Source organism: Xylocopa sonorina, chromosome 12 (assembly GCF_050948175.1).
Source record: "Xylocopa sonorina isolate GNS202 chromosome 12, iyXylSono1_principal, whole genome shotgun sequence".
NCBI classification, from domain to species: domain Eukaryota; kingdom Metazoa; phylum Arthropoda; class Insecta; order Hymenoptera; family Apidae; genus Xylocopa; species Xylocopa sonorina.
This window is the reverse complement of record NC_135204.1, coordinates 5,949,408-5,967,000: the sequence shown is the minus strand read 5'-3', so window position 1 is coordinate 5,967,000 and position 17,593 is coordinate 5,949,408. Positions and strand designations below refer to the sequence as shown.

Sequence of the window (17,593 nt, the reverse complement as noted above, 5' to 3'; positions counted from 1 at the left end):
GCAAGGCCATCTTGTTTCACGGTAGGAACATTTTATCGCGATGATACCACCGTCCTTTTTTGTTCTTTAAGACATTCTCCACGTATACATGAAAAGATATTTCGTTTGGGAGTTGCACGCTTGTATATTTATATATAATTATAAAGAATATTGTAAATACAATATAGACAAATTTTTACTTGATTCAAGAAGAACATCTCTTTATGAGAAATCTTTATCTATATGAAATCGCTTTCTATTAAATTAAATAAATGTTAATCAAACTGAGGAGAATTGAAATTTCTATTTAGCCAATCATTTCCTCTCTGATCTCAAAAGAATAATATAATTGTTCAATTTAAACAAATGGTTCATCACACTTAATAAAAATTCAATTAGACTCGACAACTAACGTACTTAATTTTAATGTTAATTTTACTGACGTTCACTAATGTTATCTTTGCGTTTGTTTAAACGAGTGAAATGCGTCGAAGAAAAATGTCTGCTTTCACTTGAGTGCCAATTATGGAACTTAAGTTACGAAATCACCAATTATTTGAGAGCTATGTCGATTCGCAAGCTGTCGAGCTAAATTAATTATTATTATAGCTACGAGAATTACGCTTGCTTTTTAAAGTGTTCGAAAAGAAAGAGAACAAGCTCTACGTCTGAAGCGCATCGCTTGCGACTTCACTATAGCCAGTGGCTATACAGTAAGTGTAATTAAATAGGCATAACAGAACTCACCGATGCTTTCCCATACGGAACGAAAGTAAACTTGACGTAATCCTTCACTGAATCGTACGTCGGCAATAGTTCATTCTTGAAGAAACGTATACTATCGCCGCACAGCGATTCGTAGTAAACTCCAACATTCAACGTAGCCGACAACTCGTCACTGGCCACCTGCACAATTATCAAAGAATGCCTCTGTCGATTACAGAATCCAATACTTAATTCGATTTAATTATCTCTTCGTATAAAATTACATTAAATTCAGTTTTAGTTACGAAACATTATTGTGCTGTAAAATTTTCAGAACATTATAATTTGTGAAAGTTATACGAATGATATACTTTTGAATATCAACAAATTGGGACCACAAATCGTGGCAGTGAGTTATCTTTTTTCCTTTATGCTAAAAAATTGTACGACATTGTATATTACGTAATAAATTAATTACTCATTTACACAAGCGTCTCTCAAATATTTCAAACAGGAAATCTTCCACTGTCCATCGAGCAAAAGAGTAAAATCGTAGTGAACGAACAGGTTTCAAGGGAAAGCATAAAATGTTCGCTGAGAAGAGTAGATTTAAAGACGAAAGCGTTCACCTCTCGACTTAAACTGTAACCAAACGTAGTTACATGTTTAGTTACACTCATAAATTTGATAACCGTTCGACAATTTCCGATAATATTCCCACATGGCATTAAGAGTGTTCTAAACTATAAAATGAGTATAATAAACAACCAACAATATTAGACTCTCTATCATCAAGAACAAAAACAACAATATAAAAAACCTCTCAAACAGTAAATCAAATAACAATTTCCCAAAGCACCCATCAACATCTACAAAAAACAAAAACGTATAATCAACATTCCACAAACCTCCTAATACGAACTTCAAAAACCTGTTAACACTTAAACCAATCTTTATTCGAACTAGCGACACCATTCAACCTGTTGATAACAAAAAAGCAACAAAAACATGTTGCTCAATGTACCGGAAGAACAGTCTTACATAAATACGAGCCAGACGTTCGTGTTAAATCTGCCGATTAGAAAAGAAAAAAATGGTCCAATGCGGAGATACCGGTCGGTGAAAGAGGTAGCAGCTAGCATCGCGTGCGAACCGTGGATCAACGGTTGACACGTTGAAAGTGAAATTGCATAAAGAAAAATTTTCCACTCACCAGGGCACTATGGCCGAGGACCGCAACGGCCAGAATGGCCGCGAGGGAGCAGCTCGAACTGAACAGGTAGCACCGCATGGTCTCTCTGGTCCGTTGATAAACCGGCCACCAGCCTTTAAACCAGCTTTATCTATAGCACCTATATAGGTTCGATGCCACGCAGAGGGGTGGGAGAACTTTGAAAATGTAGGAGGAGGAGGAGGGAGGGAGAGGTCGAAGGAGGAGGAACAGGACATACAGAGAAGGAGAGCGAGATGAATAATCAATAATACGCGCTATGGCATTTAAAACGGCCCCTTGCTCGAGGAGTGTATCTTGCTGCTTGTCCTTTACGCTTCGTTCGAGGGCTCGTCCTTTCGAATTTCCGCTCGGTCGGTAACTTTGGCGGGAAAAATTTGAAATCCAACTCTGGAAAATGTTTATTGGGCTGCTTAGTATTGTTTCTATGGTTGTTATTCGTAGTATTTATTAAGTAGGGAACTCTGAGATCGATGTTGCGAGGTATTATCGTATTGGATCTCTGTTTTTGTCGTCTGCTGGTCGTAATCAGTTGGATACGAGCTGTTTTATTGATCATATCGTTAGGAGAATGTATATACTGTGTGCAATGAATGTTTTGTGGTATTCCAGGTGCGAAGAAATGGCAGATATTGGTACACGTGTGCGAGCAAATATTATTTCGTTCTGTCTTTGTGGAACGAGCAAATATTGGTTAATATTTATATTCAAATTTGGTGTGAATTTAATGATACTGAACAATTAGCTTCGCAATAGTCTTCCTCTACGTACCACTTGTGCAGTTCCTTTTAAACGACATGAAATTCGTAAACACTAAATCAGTAAAAGAAGAAATATTGTTAGTCGAAGGAAAAATGATATTTATTTGCATAGAAATATTCAATTGTCTACTTTAAATACCTATTTTTCCCAGTTCTGCGCGAAGAACACTGCGTTTGATCAATGGCCCGTTTCCTTCCTTTCTTGCAGCTTCTTGGAGGTGTAATTTCTTTTGTCCAGGGTATAGTGAGAAATTCAGAAAGTCAAGTAAATGTTTGTGGTTGAAAATTTGGAAATCCCTTTATCGACGAGGGCAATTTAGTTATATGAAGCATATCGTAACCGTGATTATTTAATTAAGAAATATTGTTAGAATTTGTGGAGCAATGTAGATTTGCAACTGTTTAAACGTTACATCGAATTGATCATTGTCTACTGTCATTCATAACATATTAAATATTTATTTCGACCGCGTTCGATCGTTTGAAAAGTTTCTGGAATAAAGCTGAGCAAACTTTCGCGCGTTTACAAAATTTTGTCAAATTTCTCCTCGTTTTCAGTAAAATATTTTTGCGTTCGCATCGAAATGATATTTTCTAGAATAATGAAACTGGAATGCGTCTAATCGTATTCGTACGGTGATAAAGAATAATAAATATTTTTAAATTGTAAATTGGTATCGCCGAATTAAACTTGTTAAACAAATTTTTACCCGCTAATGCGATGTACGAAAACTATTTTGCATTCATAAATGAAGCATCCTGTACATTTAATAAGATATACTGCTTCCTGACGAAAGGGGCGGAAGTGCATTATTTAAAGATTTAGGTTTTCCCTCCTCCACCTCCAATATTAATAAGGCGTATCGTAAAGTTTAAATTTTTCCCAAGGCACAATAAAGATTGCCCGATTAAAGACCGTTTAAATTAATTTTTTAACACATCGCATAATCGCATGTACGCTGATTAAGTACAAAATAGAAAAAGGAGAACGTGATCGTAATTCAACTTCAACGTTGTAATCTTATCGATGCTATTTCATTTATTTTTATCAACCTCTTTTAATATTTAGTTCGAACTAATTAATTGCAAATAATCTTTGAAAAAAGAATTCGAATTATCGCAGTGTCCAGTATATTTCAAAGCTGTATTCGACTTTGAAACTGAATCATATCCGACTGTTATCGAGCATCTTGTTATCAGTGAACACTTGGTTTAAATACTCTGGTAAACTATCAAACAATGATTAGAATAACAGTGATTAAGTAGAATCACACAAAATTTTGCAAAGATGTGCATAAGAGGAAAATATTTATAAATAAACATTGTTCAGATCGTAAACTAATTCTAGAATTTACTTTTATTATTCAAGAAGAAGAGAAAGTTAAAATTTAGTTCTCTCTTTCTCTACTTTTAGAAAAATCTCTATTATTATATTCTATTTTCATAATTTCTTTACAACCTCTATTTACATAATTTCTCTACAACGTTGTAATTTCTTTAGTGCCTAAAATCATCTTCGATATTAAAGTGTCAATGAACTTGAAAAATTACAAATTCAGAATAGATGAGTAAAATGTTCAGCATACAGATGTCTTTCATTGTTCAAATAAAAAAAGTATGAAAGAGAAAAGGCAAGAGTAGATGTAAATTAACGTACGAGAAGTGAAACGTAACGAATTTCTCTAGCTACAGCACGTGCGAGTGTATCGAATACTGTGTGTCAACTGAAGAGCTATGTGGCTTTAAGTAATCTATTATGACATTTTGAGCATAGAACGCGAAAGGCGTTTGCGACTTTCTCGCCGGAAACGAATGTGTCACGAGTTGCCTGATGTCAGGCGAACCATGATGTACAACCGTTTGCAGTGCAATTGGGTAATCGACAATTATTTGGTAAATTGTTCATTACTTAAGACAATGTTGGGAAAACAACTTTATCGTACAATAATTTGTACATAAATTTACTTTCATAACTACAAAATACAATTGTGTTACGAGTATTGTTGTAAATGGTCTCTCGATATTGAATACTATCGATTAAAAGTAACTTTTAATCCAACAATTCGGGAGAAATAGTCGCTAAACAAGTCATATTGCAATTTTTAATGCGTCTCTAACGAAAATACTAAGCCATTGCCTGCAGTGTTCACAAAATTTAAGGAACGGGACAATCTCGTATAATTTCGAATTTTTAAATAAGTGCCTCGTTCCTTAGCTTTCATTTACCAAATTATTAAATAATTAAACACTGCAGAGGATAAAATTCAACGATCAAGTTAAATACAAATATCATAATCGATGTTTCAGTTTGTTCACGAGAAGATACAGGATTTGGTATAATCTGACTACTATACATATTATTCAAGTCTCTCTAGGCAAAATAGAATTAAGGGTCGATGCCCTGGTGAAACTTTATTGGACGTTTGTACTCTTTCAGTTCCTTCATCAGATCATCGGCTCGTTTCCTGAAGCTTTGAGCGAGGTCCTCGCTTTGCTGCACACCGTCGCCCTTTTTGTGCATCACCGACACATTCGAGCACGCATACGGATTCCCCATTTCGCAGGACTTCAACGACAACACGTACGCCTCCTTCAAATTTTTTTCAACGATTCCTTCGATACCCGACAAGTAAATGCCCGACAAATAGAAGCAAGCTTTCTCGTCCTTAATATCGCAAGCCTTCTTCAGTAAATTCAATCCGGTCATGATCTGTTTCTCCCTGACTGGCTCTAATGTCTCCTGGGACATCGCAAGTGCACCCGCATGGAGGCATCCCTTTGGATCGCCATTCTCGCAACCCTTCTGCAAGTACTTGTACGCCTCCGACATATTTTTCTCGCAATGTTTGCCTAAAATCGCGTAAACAATAAATAATAATCCATTGAGACTTTTTGACGATTTTAAAAAAATCGAAACGCAGCGTCGTGAATCGTTTCTAACGAACTAGTGAAACGATCCTCGAAGTATCACCCTTTGAATTTCGCGGATCGACACCAGCGACATCTTCGCTCACCTAACACCAGGTAATCCCCGTATTTGCTACAACTTTTGCCATAATTGTGCTCGTCACAGTTTTTCTTGTACACCTTCAACGCCTCCTTGTAATTCTGTTTTATCGCCTCGTTATAATCGCCCAGCAGATGGCAAACTGTCCCAAAAATCATCGTATAAGTGGAATGCGAGGTTAGAATCGTGTTCGTACTCACCTTCGGGTTTTTTCTCGCTCAGACAGCCGAATTGATACTCGGTGTGAAGGTTTTTTAGGTACTCCTCGATGTCTTTAGTGTTTTTCAAATCGTATCCCGCCATTTAAACGAATTATTTTTAAGCCTCGATATAGATCGAAACTACGGGAATTCGTGAAGCTAAGAGCACATGGTCTCCGTTACGAGGGCCAATAGGAGGCGGTGTGCGCGCGCATCCTCTGATTTTTCGAATGAGCGCGAGTTGACAACGAAGGTATTGGCAATTCACAACACTGGAACCTGCGTGTCAGTTCAGGTGAGCTTGTCATGCGGTGCACTGTACGGTTTAAATTATTCTTACACGGCAGAGGAGCACGTACAGTCTCGCAACGACCGTAGGAAAGCCTCGTATGTCGAGAAGGAAGATACGCGTTTCGTTGAAGTGAGTAGTCACCATTTAAACTTGTCTCGCATTTACGATTTTTACATAACTTTTCGCCAATCACCGCTTTCTCGCAATCTCCCGCGAATTTACTCTTCATTAACTTTAAATCTCTTGAGATAGCTTCTACTTAATAATCACATGTTTCGACTATCCAATTGCGCAGTTGTCCTACGTTTTAAGGTTATCGAACTCCATTTGTTTTTGTAATAAGAACATAACTTTCTTAAATATCTCTAATTTTTAAAATAACTTTGCGAGAGTATGTAATAATTTTACTTTCAATACGTAACAGAACTTAAGACTGTCGGTTACAGAAAATACCTGTAATTTTCGCGTGCTTTAATAGCGACGTATCAGACTAAACTTACGATCTCTGACACCAGTTGTGTCACATAAATGAAAATTATTAAGACAGGTTAATTGTTGCAAGTGAAAATTTCGTGCAGGTTTATTACACCAATTATTGGCGTGAGTATGGTCAAGCTAAGTTTGCCCCTACTAGGTCAATTCGTGGAGTTCACTCGGTTAGGGGGCCGTCTTCTTATCTACCCCTCGTGATCGGAATTCATCTACATAGAAAGCGCGGACACGAACGTAAAGCACGCGGAATGAATTGTACTCGCGTTCAAGTTACGATCAGCTTTTTCATTCTTTGCTTCCGGTGATACGTACACGTTACAATTTCTCGCTCTCGTTGCGTAAGTTTTTCGTGGCTCGCGAGCACGCTAGCGACATCTGCATATAATAATTACTTATTAACCCCCTGCACTTGACCCATTCCCGTCCACTGGCTGCACAATTTGATTGATATCCTGGCTCACGTGGGTGTCTCTAATGCTCGATACAGACGATAAAGCTTCTACCCTTTGACAGCTCGCGACATGGAACACGAAAAATCCAATACCTAGGGATTTATACGGCACGTTATGCTCATAACTTATACATTGTACTTCACGTGTACCATACTTAGATGTAGTACAATATTGATGTGCTTGTAAATATATCATATAAAGTACCGTATTTCATAATATGTTTATTATTCATCGACGATCTGATTGACGTTTGAAGGTGAAAGATCACAGCAGATATTAAGAACTGATATAAGAACTTACAGCGGTCATCTTTTGAATTTAAACTTGCATTTTTTTCTATTTATTATACTTCCTTTAATCTCATTAATGAAACCATTAAAGCTCGATCATTCATCTTGTTGCTGTCTGAATTATACAGCTCAAACTCAATACAGTTAATTTATAGTATCTTCATAATTCTTCGTGTTCCTGTTTATTAATACAGCCACGTTTCATAAACCATTAATTGCGCGTAACGACAATATAAATTCACTTGATTGCTACTGTAACGTGTTCTCTCTGTATCATTAAACACGACACTTCGTTTTCTCGAATACCTGCCTGATGTTCTATTCGTGAACTTTCAAACACGACCCTGTGAATGGCGCGGTTTGGGACACGCCATAATTCGGGGTGATTCAACGCGTAACAAGGTTCAAGGGCGACCTATACATCCCGCCGTCGCACGAATGGAATGCTTAACGAGCGAAAAGAGAGGCACGCCATTAAAACGTTATCGAGCGTGTCGAAATTTATGCGAATTAACACGGCGGGAAAGTCGATCGATGTTACGATCAAAATTAGATTAAGTTCAATCGTCGAAATAGCACCATTTCCACTGTCTCTTTGCATATTTCTATATTTTTTTCTGTCAACTTTCTCCTTCTCCTCAATTCACCATTGATTCAATAGTCGAACCTTGACTCGATCTTCGTACGCGAACTTCGCACGTTTGATCGCGAGAATGAAAGAAATTAATTTGCAGACAGCATAGTGTAAACATTTGTATCGAGCGTTGCATTCGAATGAAATGATGCATTGTTCTGAGAAGATTGTAAATTTGTACCACAAATTATGCGCATCAATTTCTTATCATAATTTGATGGATAAAGGGGATTGAACATTTTTTTTATTGTCTGCAAAATTGTCGTAAGAATTTTAATAATAACAATCGTAACTGTTGAAAGTTGTTTCCGCGTCATTAAGCTAATGAGTTAAAAACGTTTGTCCGCAGCAAGCAATGAATTTCTGGTTTCACCATGTTCTTTATGCATTAGAGTTAGTCAGCGGCAAATAAAAACAAATTGATATTACATATGGAATTTCTGAGCTGTTAACGAAAACATTTGCAATTAGCAATTATTGACAAATTCATATTCACATACATATATTAATAATTCATTAACAATGATCACTTTGTGTAATGATCAAGATACAGTAAAGATCAATCCCATGAAACTTAATCGTTTTGCTACTACAAAATTAGCCAAGTAGCAAATAGAGCTAATAAACGTTTCATTTGTTAAACTATCAACGTTATTCTTTCCTCAACAAACTGAGTCAGCAGCAGCAAACAGAAACATGCGATGCCCAGACATCTCTCAGTCAATAACACTGATTTGCGCACGTTTTATTTGCCCCCTCTGACTCAACCGTTGTACAAGGTACACAGCTAAATTCTTCGTACCTGTACGCGAAGAATCGTAGCTCGGATAGAGTTAAGATTATGTTTGCAGAAAAAATTTCGCTGCGCATGACTCATCCGTTTATTCTCCTCTGACAATGACCACCCAATATCATGAATCTTGCTCTGACGAGTCCCCAAGACGACCATGCGCCTGCTTAACTATAGACTTAACCGCGAGGAGGTGTCTGAATCTACGGTTAAACTTCTTTTCATTTTAGATGAGCGAGTCCGTGAAAGTGGCCGTGAGATGTCGGCCGATGAACGCTCGAGAGATGCAGCAGGGGTGCAGGGTACGTTCCCAGAGCCGATGGACGATAACGGACCAACGTACAACACATCTGTGCCACGTCTGAGAATTATGTCGCATGCACAGCAGCACGAAACGGCCAGCCAACGTGCACCTCTGCTTCTATTTCTAGTTTTGTTTATCCGTCGAAAAGTGGTTTGCGCGGACACGCCGTTCCCTCTTGTCGTTCTATCGAGCGCGTTGTAACCCTAGCGACCGTATCAAAACACGCGATCAGCGTGCATCAACGTTGCAATTTTCCTGCTGAACGATTTTTCGCGGAACATCCCTGCGAGAAGCATCGGTTCTCGCCTAAGTTGGGCCAAGATTTCGCGCAAATTGAGATGGTTCGCGTCGAATTCGACAGGTGGAGCCGCTGTACGCGTCGTTTTTAGAATTCTAACTTGATGGCTCTTTTTCGTCCCCCTTTATTTTCGTCTGTTTTCTTTTGTTTGCAACGCGTACAGTCTTTGAATTGATTGTATATGATTGACAAGTTTTTTAATGATTTTTTAAAACATAATGCGACCTTGCTGGAAGTTACTCGAGGCTCGTTTAGGCTGCTGAATTTTTTAGCAAGTTAGTACTGACCGTCTTTAGTTCCGGGGATAGTGTACATGTACTCGATTGAGTATTTTATGAGGTGGTTAGCCGGATCCGTTTCAGACTGCGCTTCACTTTAATGCAAGCACTTATAGTTGGTATTTCTGATATTTTTTAAAGTGCTATCCTTATGTTTCTCTGTTCTTTTTTTATTTTGAATTTGTAGCAGTAGAACAAGCAGTGATTAATGGCTTGACTCTAATAGCCACTTATTTCAATGCAATTACATTTTCGTATTTTGTTTAACTTATGCACTTGTTGAATATTTATACTATTATGTTATATAATTTAATAATTTAATATTGAACAATTCCTCTTTTCAGCGCCATTTTTCAATTCAAAATTATTGCTAGAAACTCTTCAAGCTTTAAGGATCAACCTTAACTAAACAATTGGCCAGATGCGACAGACAATAAATTGAACCAATTACACCAGAAACAAAATAAAAAGTTCTACTATTGTTTTTTTTTTTTTTGTTTACCTTCTCAACTTCCCTTCTCCCCATGCAACCCAACGAGGAATGTTTCAGTAATGAAAATGCTAAGTGTACCTCGAGAAAAACTAGTTCAGATTAGTCACTTGGTATCAGCTTGGTATGCTTCGTCCTTTTTTACGTTTCGCACAGTTCGTTTACGTAGTAGCTAGTATTTAATGACTCATACGATTGCACAGCGATGGAAGTGTCACACCTACGCTTAGAGTGCACGTGTGTCACTGTGTCAACCACGTGTGTCGTCATGCACGAGTCTAAAGGAACGAAAAGGAAAAAGGGCAATAAAAGTGGTGGCATGAGCTGTAGCTCTCCATCGATTTGGCATACATATATTACGTTTCATCGGCAAACACGTGAACGTATGTACAGTGGCTACAAAAAGTATCGATACGTGTGTGTAACTATTATTGCCCAACATTACGCATTTTGGTCAAGCTCTACAAAACGTTTTTGATTCATCAAAAACATTTTACCATTCCAGACCTGATTCCTTCTAACGATAATAAATATTCACACGCTGATTTTGTATAAAACTGCTCTCGTAATAGCAATTGCACCCAAGTAGTTCCCGCCATCTTTCATTTTTCGTTTAAGTCCTTCGAGAAGGCGTTTGCGTCTTATTTTGCATTATCATGACTGAAACTTCGCGCGTAAATAAAATTATACAAATAATAAAGGAAATGGGAAAACTGACGCGCGCTCTAATTCGAAATCGATCGTCTTTTTATCGAATAAAACGCACTTGGACAGGGTGCGCGTCACGAATCGACGTCGACGCGCGTGTCGAACGTGTTAAACGGCTGAACGATTAGGCAAATGAGTAAACCCGGTCCCGATTAATTGCTACGTGAGTATGAAAATAAACTCAATGGAATACTTTCAGCGGCCACTGTATGTACGTATGTAAAGAGATGTGTGCAGCGACGGTTCGATACCGCTATCTATGCAACGCTCAGGTTGGCGTGCCTACGTTGCCTCCTGAATATATTATGGAATGGTAAATTTAATGACGACTCGTACACGATGCTCCCGTGCTACGTGGTTATGGGGAGCGTTGATGGACGTTCGATGGGGATGGAAAACGGGTTGTAACAATAAGTCACCCCACCTGGCTGAGAAAATGTAGGTTTTCCTGCTTTATCTTTTGAATTTGAAAAATAGAACGGAGAAAGTATATAAGAATTTATGATACAGGATGTTGGGTCATTGAAAATTGCTTACAAATTGAGCACGTATTTTTGAAAGCAGCTTTTCTCCATTTCTATTGTTTGGGTATAGATATTTTAAAGATTACTCTTAGAGATGCTTAGAGGTAGTAGGTGAAACATAATTTAAATTTAATTCCGAATTATTCAGTTGGGTGAGTCATCTTATATGTACATTCTGAGAATATAGATTAGATTAGGTGTGGATATTGGAGAAGTATAACGCAATAAATCAAGGAAAATAGCATTCAATGCTTGTTTATTGTATTTGAGTTGCTTAAGATCCATCGTGGAAAAACTTGTCGTATGTTGGAGAAGAGATTTCCATATATTGATAATAATTTATGGATTGCTATATTTTGCAAAGGTTTCTTGGAAAATTCTATTAAAAACTGACGAGGCATTGATTTGTTCAGAAAAACTGTACTCTAATGTATAAATTATATATTATGAGTTATGAAGGATGTAAAAAATATTTAAATGGCTTTTATACAGGAAATTTGCAAATGTATGATTCAGTGTCCGCGTAAAAAGACCTACTACATTTTGCACTTCATTCCTATTTCTATGGAATTGAATCAATAATACCGTGAGTAATGGACATGTTTCGCTAATGCGTTTGCATATTATTCGAACATTGCACAACACATTTTAAAAACGAATAGCGCACTAAAAATAAAGATATGTTAATCGTTCGCACAGATTGTTTGTCTCATTCTATGTTCAAATCTTTCATTCATTTTATTGGAATGATAATTGTCATCTGCAAAGGGATTCGGTATCAATGAGATAGCCGCAGAAGAAGTAGCATTCTTTTAGCATCGCAATAAGTAACATTTAACTTCAAGCAAACTTTCTGTTTATCCTTCCTCGTTGCAAGAATATTGCAATGAGTTTGTAGAGGCTCGATGTTTGCAAAAGTCTATTCCTACATCCCATAAACATTTTAGCATATTTTACCCTCTTTTAAGACACGCTCTTGACAACGCATAAATAGAAAAAAATATTTGTCACCCATACCTGTGTATATTAGAAATTATCTCTTCCCAGACATCTCTTCCCAAAGAGAAAAAATTTCTTATTAAATTGACAAAATTCATTGACAATCTCAACCTTGTTCTGTCAATAAAATAGTGCTTTACCATGTGAATAACCACAAATACTAATCCTCCTTTAAAACTGAAATTTCCACTACATCCAAGCACACCAAAACCAAACCAACCCTCCACCCAACAGTCCACAAAACTGACCTATCGTCGTCTTCGCAGAACGTAATAACAATCGACTCACCCTCGAAATGCTGCACGCTGGAGTGCCCAGCTGGTGGTACCGGAAATGGCAAGGTGTACCAGTTCGACGCTGCGTTCGGCCCCGAGGCGTCCACAGAGTCCGTCTACGAGAACGTTGGCTCCGTCATCGTGGAGGCGTTGCTGGATGGCTACAACGGCACTGTGTTCGCGTACGGTCAAACGGGCTGCGGGAAGTCGCACACGATGCGTGGATTCATCGAGCGCACCCTGGACCACATCTTCGAGGCCACGTCGACGGCCAGCGCGGAGATGAGGTACCTGGCCCTGCTCAGTTACCTGGAAATCTACAACGAACGGCTGAGGGACCTTCTGCAAGACGGCACCAGCGATCTGCTGACCTTAAAAGAGGATCCAAACCGCGGTACCTACGTCGCTGGTGGTTTGAGAGAAGTCACGGTGAAGGACGCTGCAGAGTGCGCGCGATTGGTCGAGGAGGGTGACAGACGCAGAGCCGCAGCCGCTACCAAGATGAACGCTGCCAGCTCGAGGAGCCACGCTGTGCTGACGTTGTCCCTGGAGACGTTGGCGATTAACGAGGAGAACAGCAGAACTGAGAACACCGTGAAAAGGGGGAGGCTTCATTTGGTGGACCTCGCAGGATCTGAGAGGCAGGCGAGGACTGGCGCCACTGGTGACAGGCTGAAAGAAGCGGCTAGTATTAATTTAAGTCTCTCTGCTTTGGGGAATGTGATCAGTGCTTTGGCTGCTGGGCATGGGAGGCATGTGCCATATAGGTATGTTGGTTCAATGTTATTTAAATTTCTGTACATCGAATAGAGCGCACAGAAGATTAGAAGAAAGTTATAATGTGACGTTACTGGAGAGAAAGTGGGTAACAAATGAAATTGAACGTCTTCCAAAAATTGTTCTTCCAGAGACAGCAAATTAACGAGACTGCTAAGAGACAGTCTTGGCGGGAACGCGAGGACTTTAATGATAGCATGCGTGAGTCCCAGCGACGTGGACGCTGAGGAGACCCTGAGCACCCTGCGATACGCAGCCAGAGCGCGATGCATCAAGAACAAGCCTGTGATCAACGAGGACCCCAAAGACGCGTTGCTCAGGCAATACCAATTGGAGCTTCAACGGCTGAGGAAGATGCTGGAGTCAGGTGACCAGTCGTTCCTGAAAGAGCTCTCCACGAAAGAAGGGATCGACGTCGAGGACAGAGCCAGACAGAAAGAATACTCTGAAGAAGTCGAAAGGCTGAAGAAGGAGTGTGAGCACTCGAACCTGTCGGCTCAGAGGCTTCGAGAAGAATTGGAGGCCTTGAAGGTTCGCTACGAACCTGGTGCAGCCATCACAGACATCAAGCTTGCTCCTCAGCAGCAAATGGACGACCAGGACCTGGAACGTGAAGAGAGGCGAAGGAAGAAACGAGAGGCTGCCATGCAGGAGGTTCTCAAGAGGCTGGAGAAGTTGACCATTGGTGGAGAGGAGCAGGGGAACACGGAACTGAGAAGACGTCGAGAAAAGAGGAGGAAGAAGCTGGAAGCTCTGGCGTCTGCTTTGGAGTCCAGCGCTCAGGAGGGGAACGGAAGTGTCTTCCAAGTCTACGGTCAGCTCAGGTTAGAGATGAATATACGGTTCAAAGATGAAAAAACTATTGTACAAGATGGACACCAACAAAATTGTCAATGTAGAATTAGTAATGACCACGGTTGGATATTGTATTTTTCATTCAGGTCTACAGAAGACGCTCTGAAGCGGATGGCGAAACGCGTGAAGCAACTCGAGGCGGAGGCAGCGGACCTGCAAGCCTCCTGGGACGCTGAGCGTCGCGAGCTGCTGCGCAGAGAGCTGCTCACCTCTCAGATATGCGACGCGATGGTTCCTCAACTACGACCCGGATGTCCGCTTCGCGACGTCGCTGCTGTCAGAGCAGCGGCCACCTGGTGCGACGAGCTGGCTCGTTGGAGGTTACCCGATGCGTCCTCGCACATCCCTCTTCCTCCACCCTCGTTGCTGCCCAAAGACAGTGTACAGTACAACTTAGTGCCTTCCAAACCCGATTTGAACAATAACAGTAACAGTAAGAACGAGGATGAGATTGGCAACGAGGCTGACAGCGAGGAGAGCAGCGAACAAGAGGAGGTCAGGAAGCCGGATATCGTTGACACGTATTTCCGACGGAATAGGATCGACAAGCTACTGGCCCATGTCAGGCAAGCGAAAACTTTCGGTGGGTATTTCGCTACAAGAGTATTTGTAACAGTTTGAAAGTTTACAGTGTGCGTTGCAGTGCCCAATAGTGTAGATTTTATCGTACTCAAATGTTAGCTTTCTCTTAGCGCTCTGTTGAGACATCGCTCATTTGTTCAATAACTCCAAGGATGCTTAAGTTTCTATGCGATCGTAACAAGCACGTGTAACTTTTTTTACGAGTTACTCGTAAACAGTGATACAAAAAATCATGCGAAGCACTAAGAGTCAGACATGTAATTGCAAAGCTCATCAGAGTTCTGATGTACGGAAACAGCAAATTTTTAGAGCTCTAGAATTCCCAAAATTGACTCTGCACATCTATCAAACAATTAATAACTCGTTGCAGAGCTAGGGAGTCGTTTGAGCAAATCAGGTGGTTCCGAAGACTGCATCCCCCTAGGCGGCAACCATCTTCAACTGAACGCTCTGAATTTGCAAACCAGCGCACCGATGATCGGCGATTTGGACGGCTACAGACCCAGCCAACGTCTGCCAACAGGACGACTGAGTCGTCCTGGTTGGATGTCGGAGGAGAACTCGCTGAACAAGAGCAGTTTGCTCAATCAGACGGCAAAGAAGAATCCTCCTCGAATACTGGAAGCGTTGCCCTCGTATCCGCAGGGCACGAACGGTGGCTTGAAAGTTGGAAATAAAACGATTTCAGAGAGGATCTCCGAGAAATTATCGTCAAGGTTTATTCAGAACGATGCTGGCGATAATCTTCCAACGCTTCTCGGACATGCTCGTTCCCCCACGTACTGAGATTGATGGCAGAAGGACGATGGCAATCGGTAACAGTGTGGATCAGTATCGTGGCCAGTGGGAGGTGCGAATGAGGTGATTGCGCGTATGTATATAGTTCGTATAGATTCAGTTGATTGCTCAAGGTCATGGAGGAGTTATTTTATCGTTTCGCGTTTGTAACTTTCCCCCGGCTATTTTCTTCCTATATTTTTTACTTCAATTTATCCTAAAAGTCGGAATAAATGTTGCAGACACGAAAACAAGTTATTTATACCTATATGCTTACGTACAAAAAGTATAGACAGTGTTAATTTATTACCCGCGATAAAAAATTACCGTATAGCGTATATTTCAGGACAGATAAGTTACCTTGAATTGTCACAACCTTTAGCACCCCGTGTACCAGGCCAGGTAAATGACATATCTATTAATCATGTCGAGTAATACCAAGTTCTTATACGCGTTTTACCGCATCATTAACATTTCTATATTGCATTGAATTCAGTAGCGGTTTGTAACTAAAATTAACGTAGGTGCTGCTCCAGAAAATGTCCAGCCTTTGTTTTAAAATTCTGTACAAGGAAACGAACGTGTGTAAAAAGAAGATTTATTCAGAAATTTCATACAATCCTATTTTTATAGGTGTTTAGGTGTTTAAGCGTGACACACGCGGAGTTAAAGAAACACCACTTTCCACTGGCACGTTAGAGTTGGCACTGCGGGGGTGACAGTGCTCCCAGCGTTGCGCGCGCAGCTTCCTACGTACGCATGCGCATACATCCAAACACCGCTGGAACTGTGAAGCGCACAGTTCCATACAGATAAAGAACGAATCAAAGAGAACTCTTTTCTTAAGAATCTCGACTTTGCAGATTACAATAAGCTTCATTGCTCATATTTTCGTGACTTTTTAGAAGTATCCAGTAGTAGCGATTTCGAAAGCTGTTCTCGACACTTCGATAGTCACTTATTAAGAACTGACAGTGGAAACATTCACCGGATCAAAAGCTAGCAATTTAAAAGAGCGAACGAGTTAGTCTCACGTCATATCCCATTCTGCAATCCTTTTCTCTTACGACTGTTTACTTAAGAGACTATAATAAGGTTGTCTAAAATTATTCTCAACACTTTTATAGTCGCTCATTAAATACTGACAATAAATACATCCACTGCAACGAAACCTAATAATTTAAAATGGTAAATAGGGGATAGCCAAGTAAGTTGGTCCAATCATATCCTATGTTGTGCAACGTAACGAAAAAATTTCACAAAAATTGCCAACCAGCTTGCTCCAAACAGCACATCCAACAGATCTCACGCTTCACGAACTGTACACGTGTATCCATACAGAGTAGAGTCCATTCTTAGATACACGCGTGAAGGTACGAATCTAAATTTCGAAGAAATCTAGACGAGCCACGTTTCGTCGGCTGTGTACCTACGGATTTCGGTTGCTAAAAATAAAATACACGTGTCTAACGGATATCACGAACCTAACACAGTATTACGTAACGCTCTAGTGTGGCCTTCAAAATGTATTCTGATTAAGCTGGCCCGGTACACGGCACTCTAATGATTGTATTCTTTCGCGTTGTTTTCCAACCTCGAGCAGGCTGATAAAAATTCATGCGGATGGTGCTTGTTGCAGGAAACGAGGTTCGAGACTGATGGTTTATCGACGCAACGGGACAGCAGGTATCCCTCGTGCGGTCGAGCTCCCATGTTTGGTCAACGTACTACGTACATACCTTGTTTATGTTACTTCCCGCCGCGAGAGGACCGCGATCCGATAGATGGCTACGTTTATTTACTATGCTGTTTCCTCTCTCCATTTTGTTTTTACTCCCCTGCGCTGCTTCTTGCGCGGATCTCTGCGAGGCTCTCCTTACGTCAACGTTTCTT

The 17,593-nt window shown here is 40.2% G+C and overlaps 2 protein-coding genes across 2 annotated transcripts in view; one reads left to right on the top strand and one right to left on the bottom strand.

The window, feature by feature from the left end:
* LOC143429616 (uncharacterized) overlaps nucleotides 1-6,017 on the bottom strand; it is a 148,569-nt gene extending 142,552 nt beyond the window's left edge. Inside the window, exons 1-5 of the mRNA XM_076905294.1 lie at nucleotides 5,884-6,017; nucleotides 5,691-5,825; nucleotides 5,064-5,526; nucleotides 1,898-2,021; nucleotides 727-885 (exon numbers count right to left, since the gene is read on the bottom strand). Of these exons, the coding sequence (XP_076761409.1) occupies nucleotides 727-885; nucleotides 1,898-2,021; nucleotides 5,064-5,526; nucleotides 5,691-5,825; nucleotides 5,884-5,986 (984 nt within the window). The 5' untranslated portion in view covers nucleotides 5,987-6,017. The remainder of the gene's footprint in view (nucleotides 1-726; nucleotides 886-1,897; nucleotides 2,022-5,063; nucleotides 5,527-5,690; nucleotides 5,826-5,883) is intronic.
* Nucleotides 6,018-9,063: 3,046 nt separating this feature from the next.
* LOC143430036 (osmotic avoidance abnormal protein 3) lies at nucleotides 9,064-15,836 on the top strand. Its single transcript, XM_076906006.1, has 5 exons — nucleotides 9,064-9,135; nucleotides 12,701-13,476; nucleotides 13,618-14,310; nucleotides 14,428-14,924; nucleotides 15,294-15,836. Exons 1-5 carry the CDS (start codon nucleotides 9,064-9,066, stop codon nucleotides 15,707-15,709), a joined length of 2,454 nt encoding a protein of 817 aa, XP_076762121.1. The 3' UTR covers nucleotides 15,710-15,836.
* The last annotated feature ends 1,757 nt before the right edge of the window (nucleotides 15,837-17,593 follow it).

Bases quoted from the DNA above. Each gene is read 5' to 3' on its own strand.
- LOC143430036 (XM_076906006.1), top strand. From the start codon at position 9,064: ATGAGCGAGTCCGTGAAAGTGGCCGTGAGATGTCGGCCGATGAACGCT. The intron at 9,136-12,700 runs GTACGTTCCCAG...TCGTCTTCGCAG, and splicing joins AGATGCAGCAGGGGTGCAGG to AACGTAATAACAATCGACTC. The intron at 14,925-15,293 runs GTGGGTATTTCG...AACTCGTTGCAG, and splicing joins CAGGCAAGCGAAAACTTTCG to AGCTAGGGAGTCGTTTGAGC.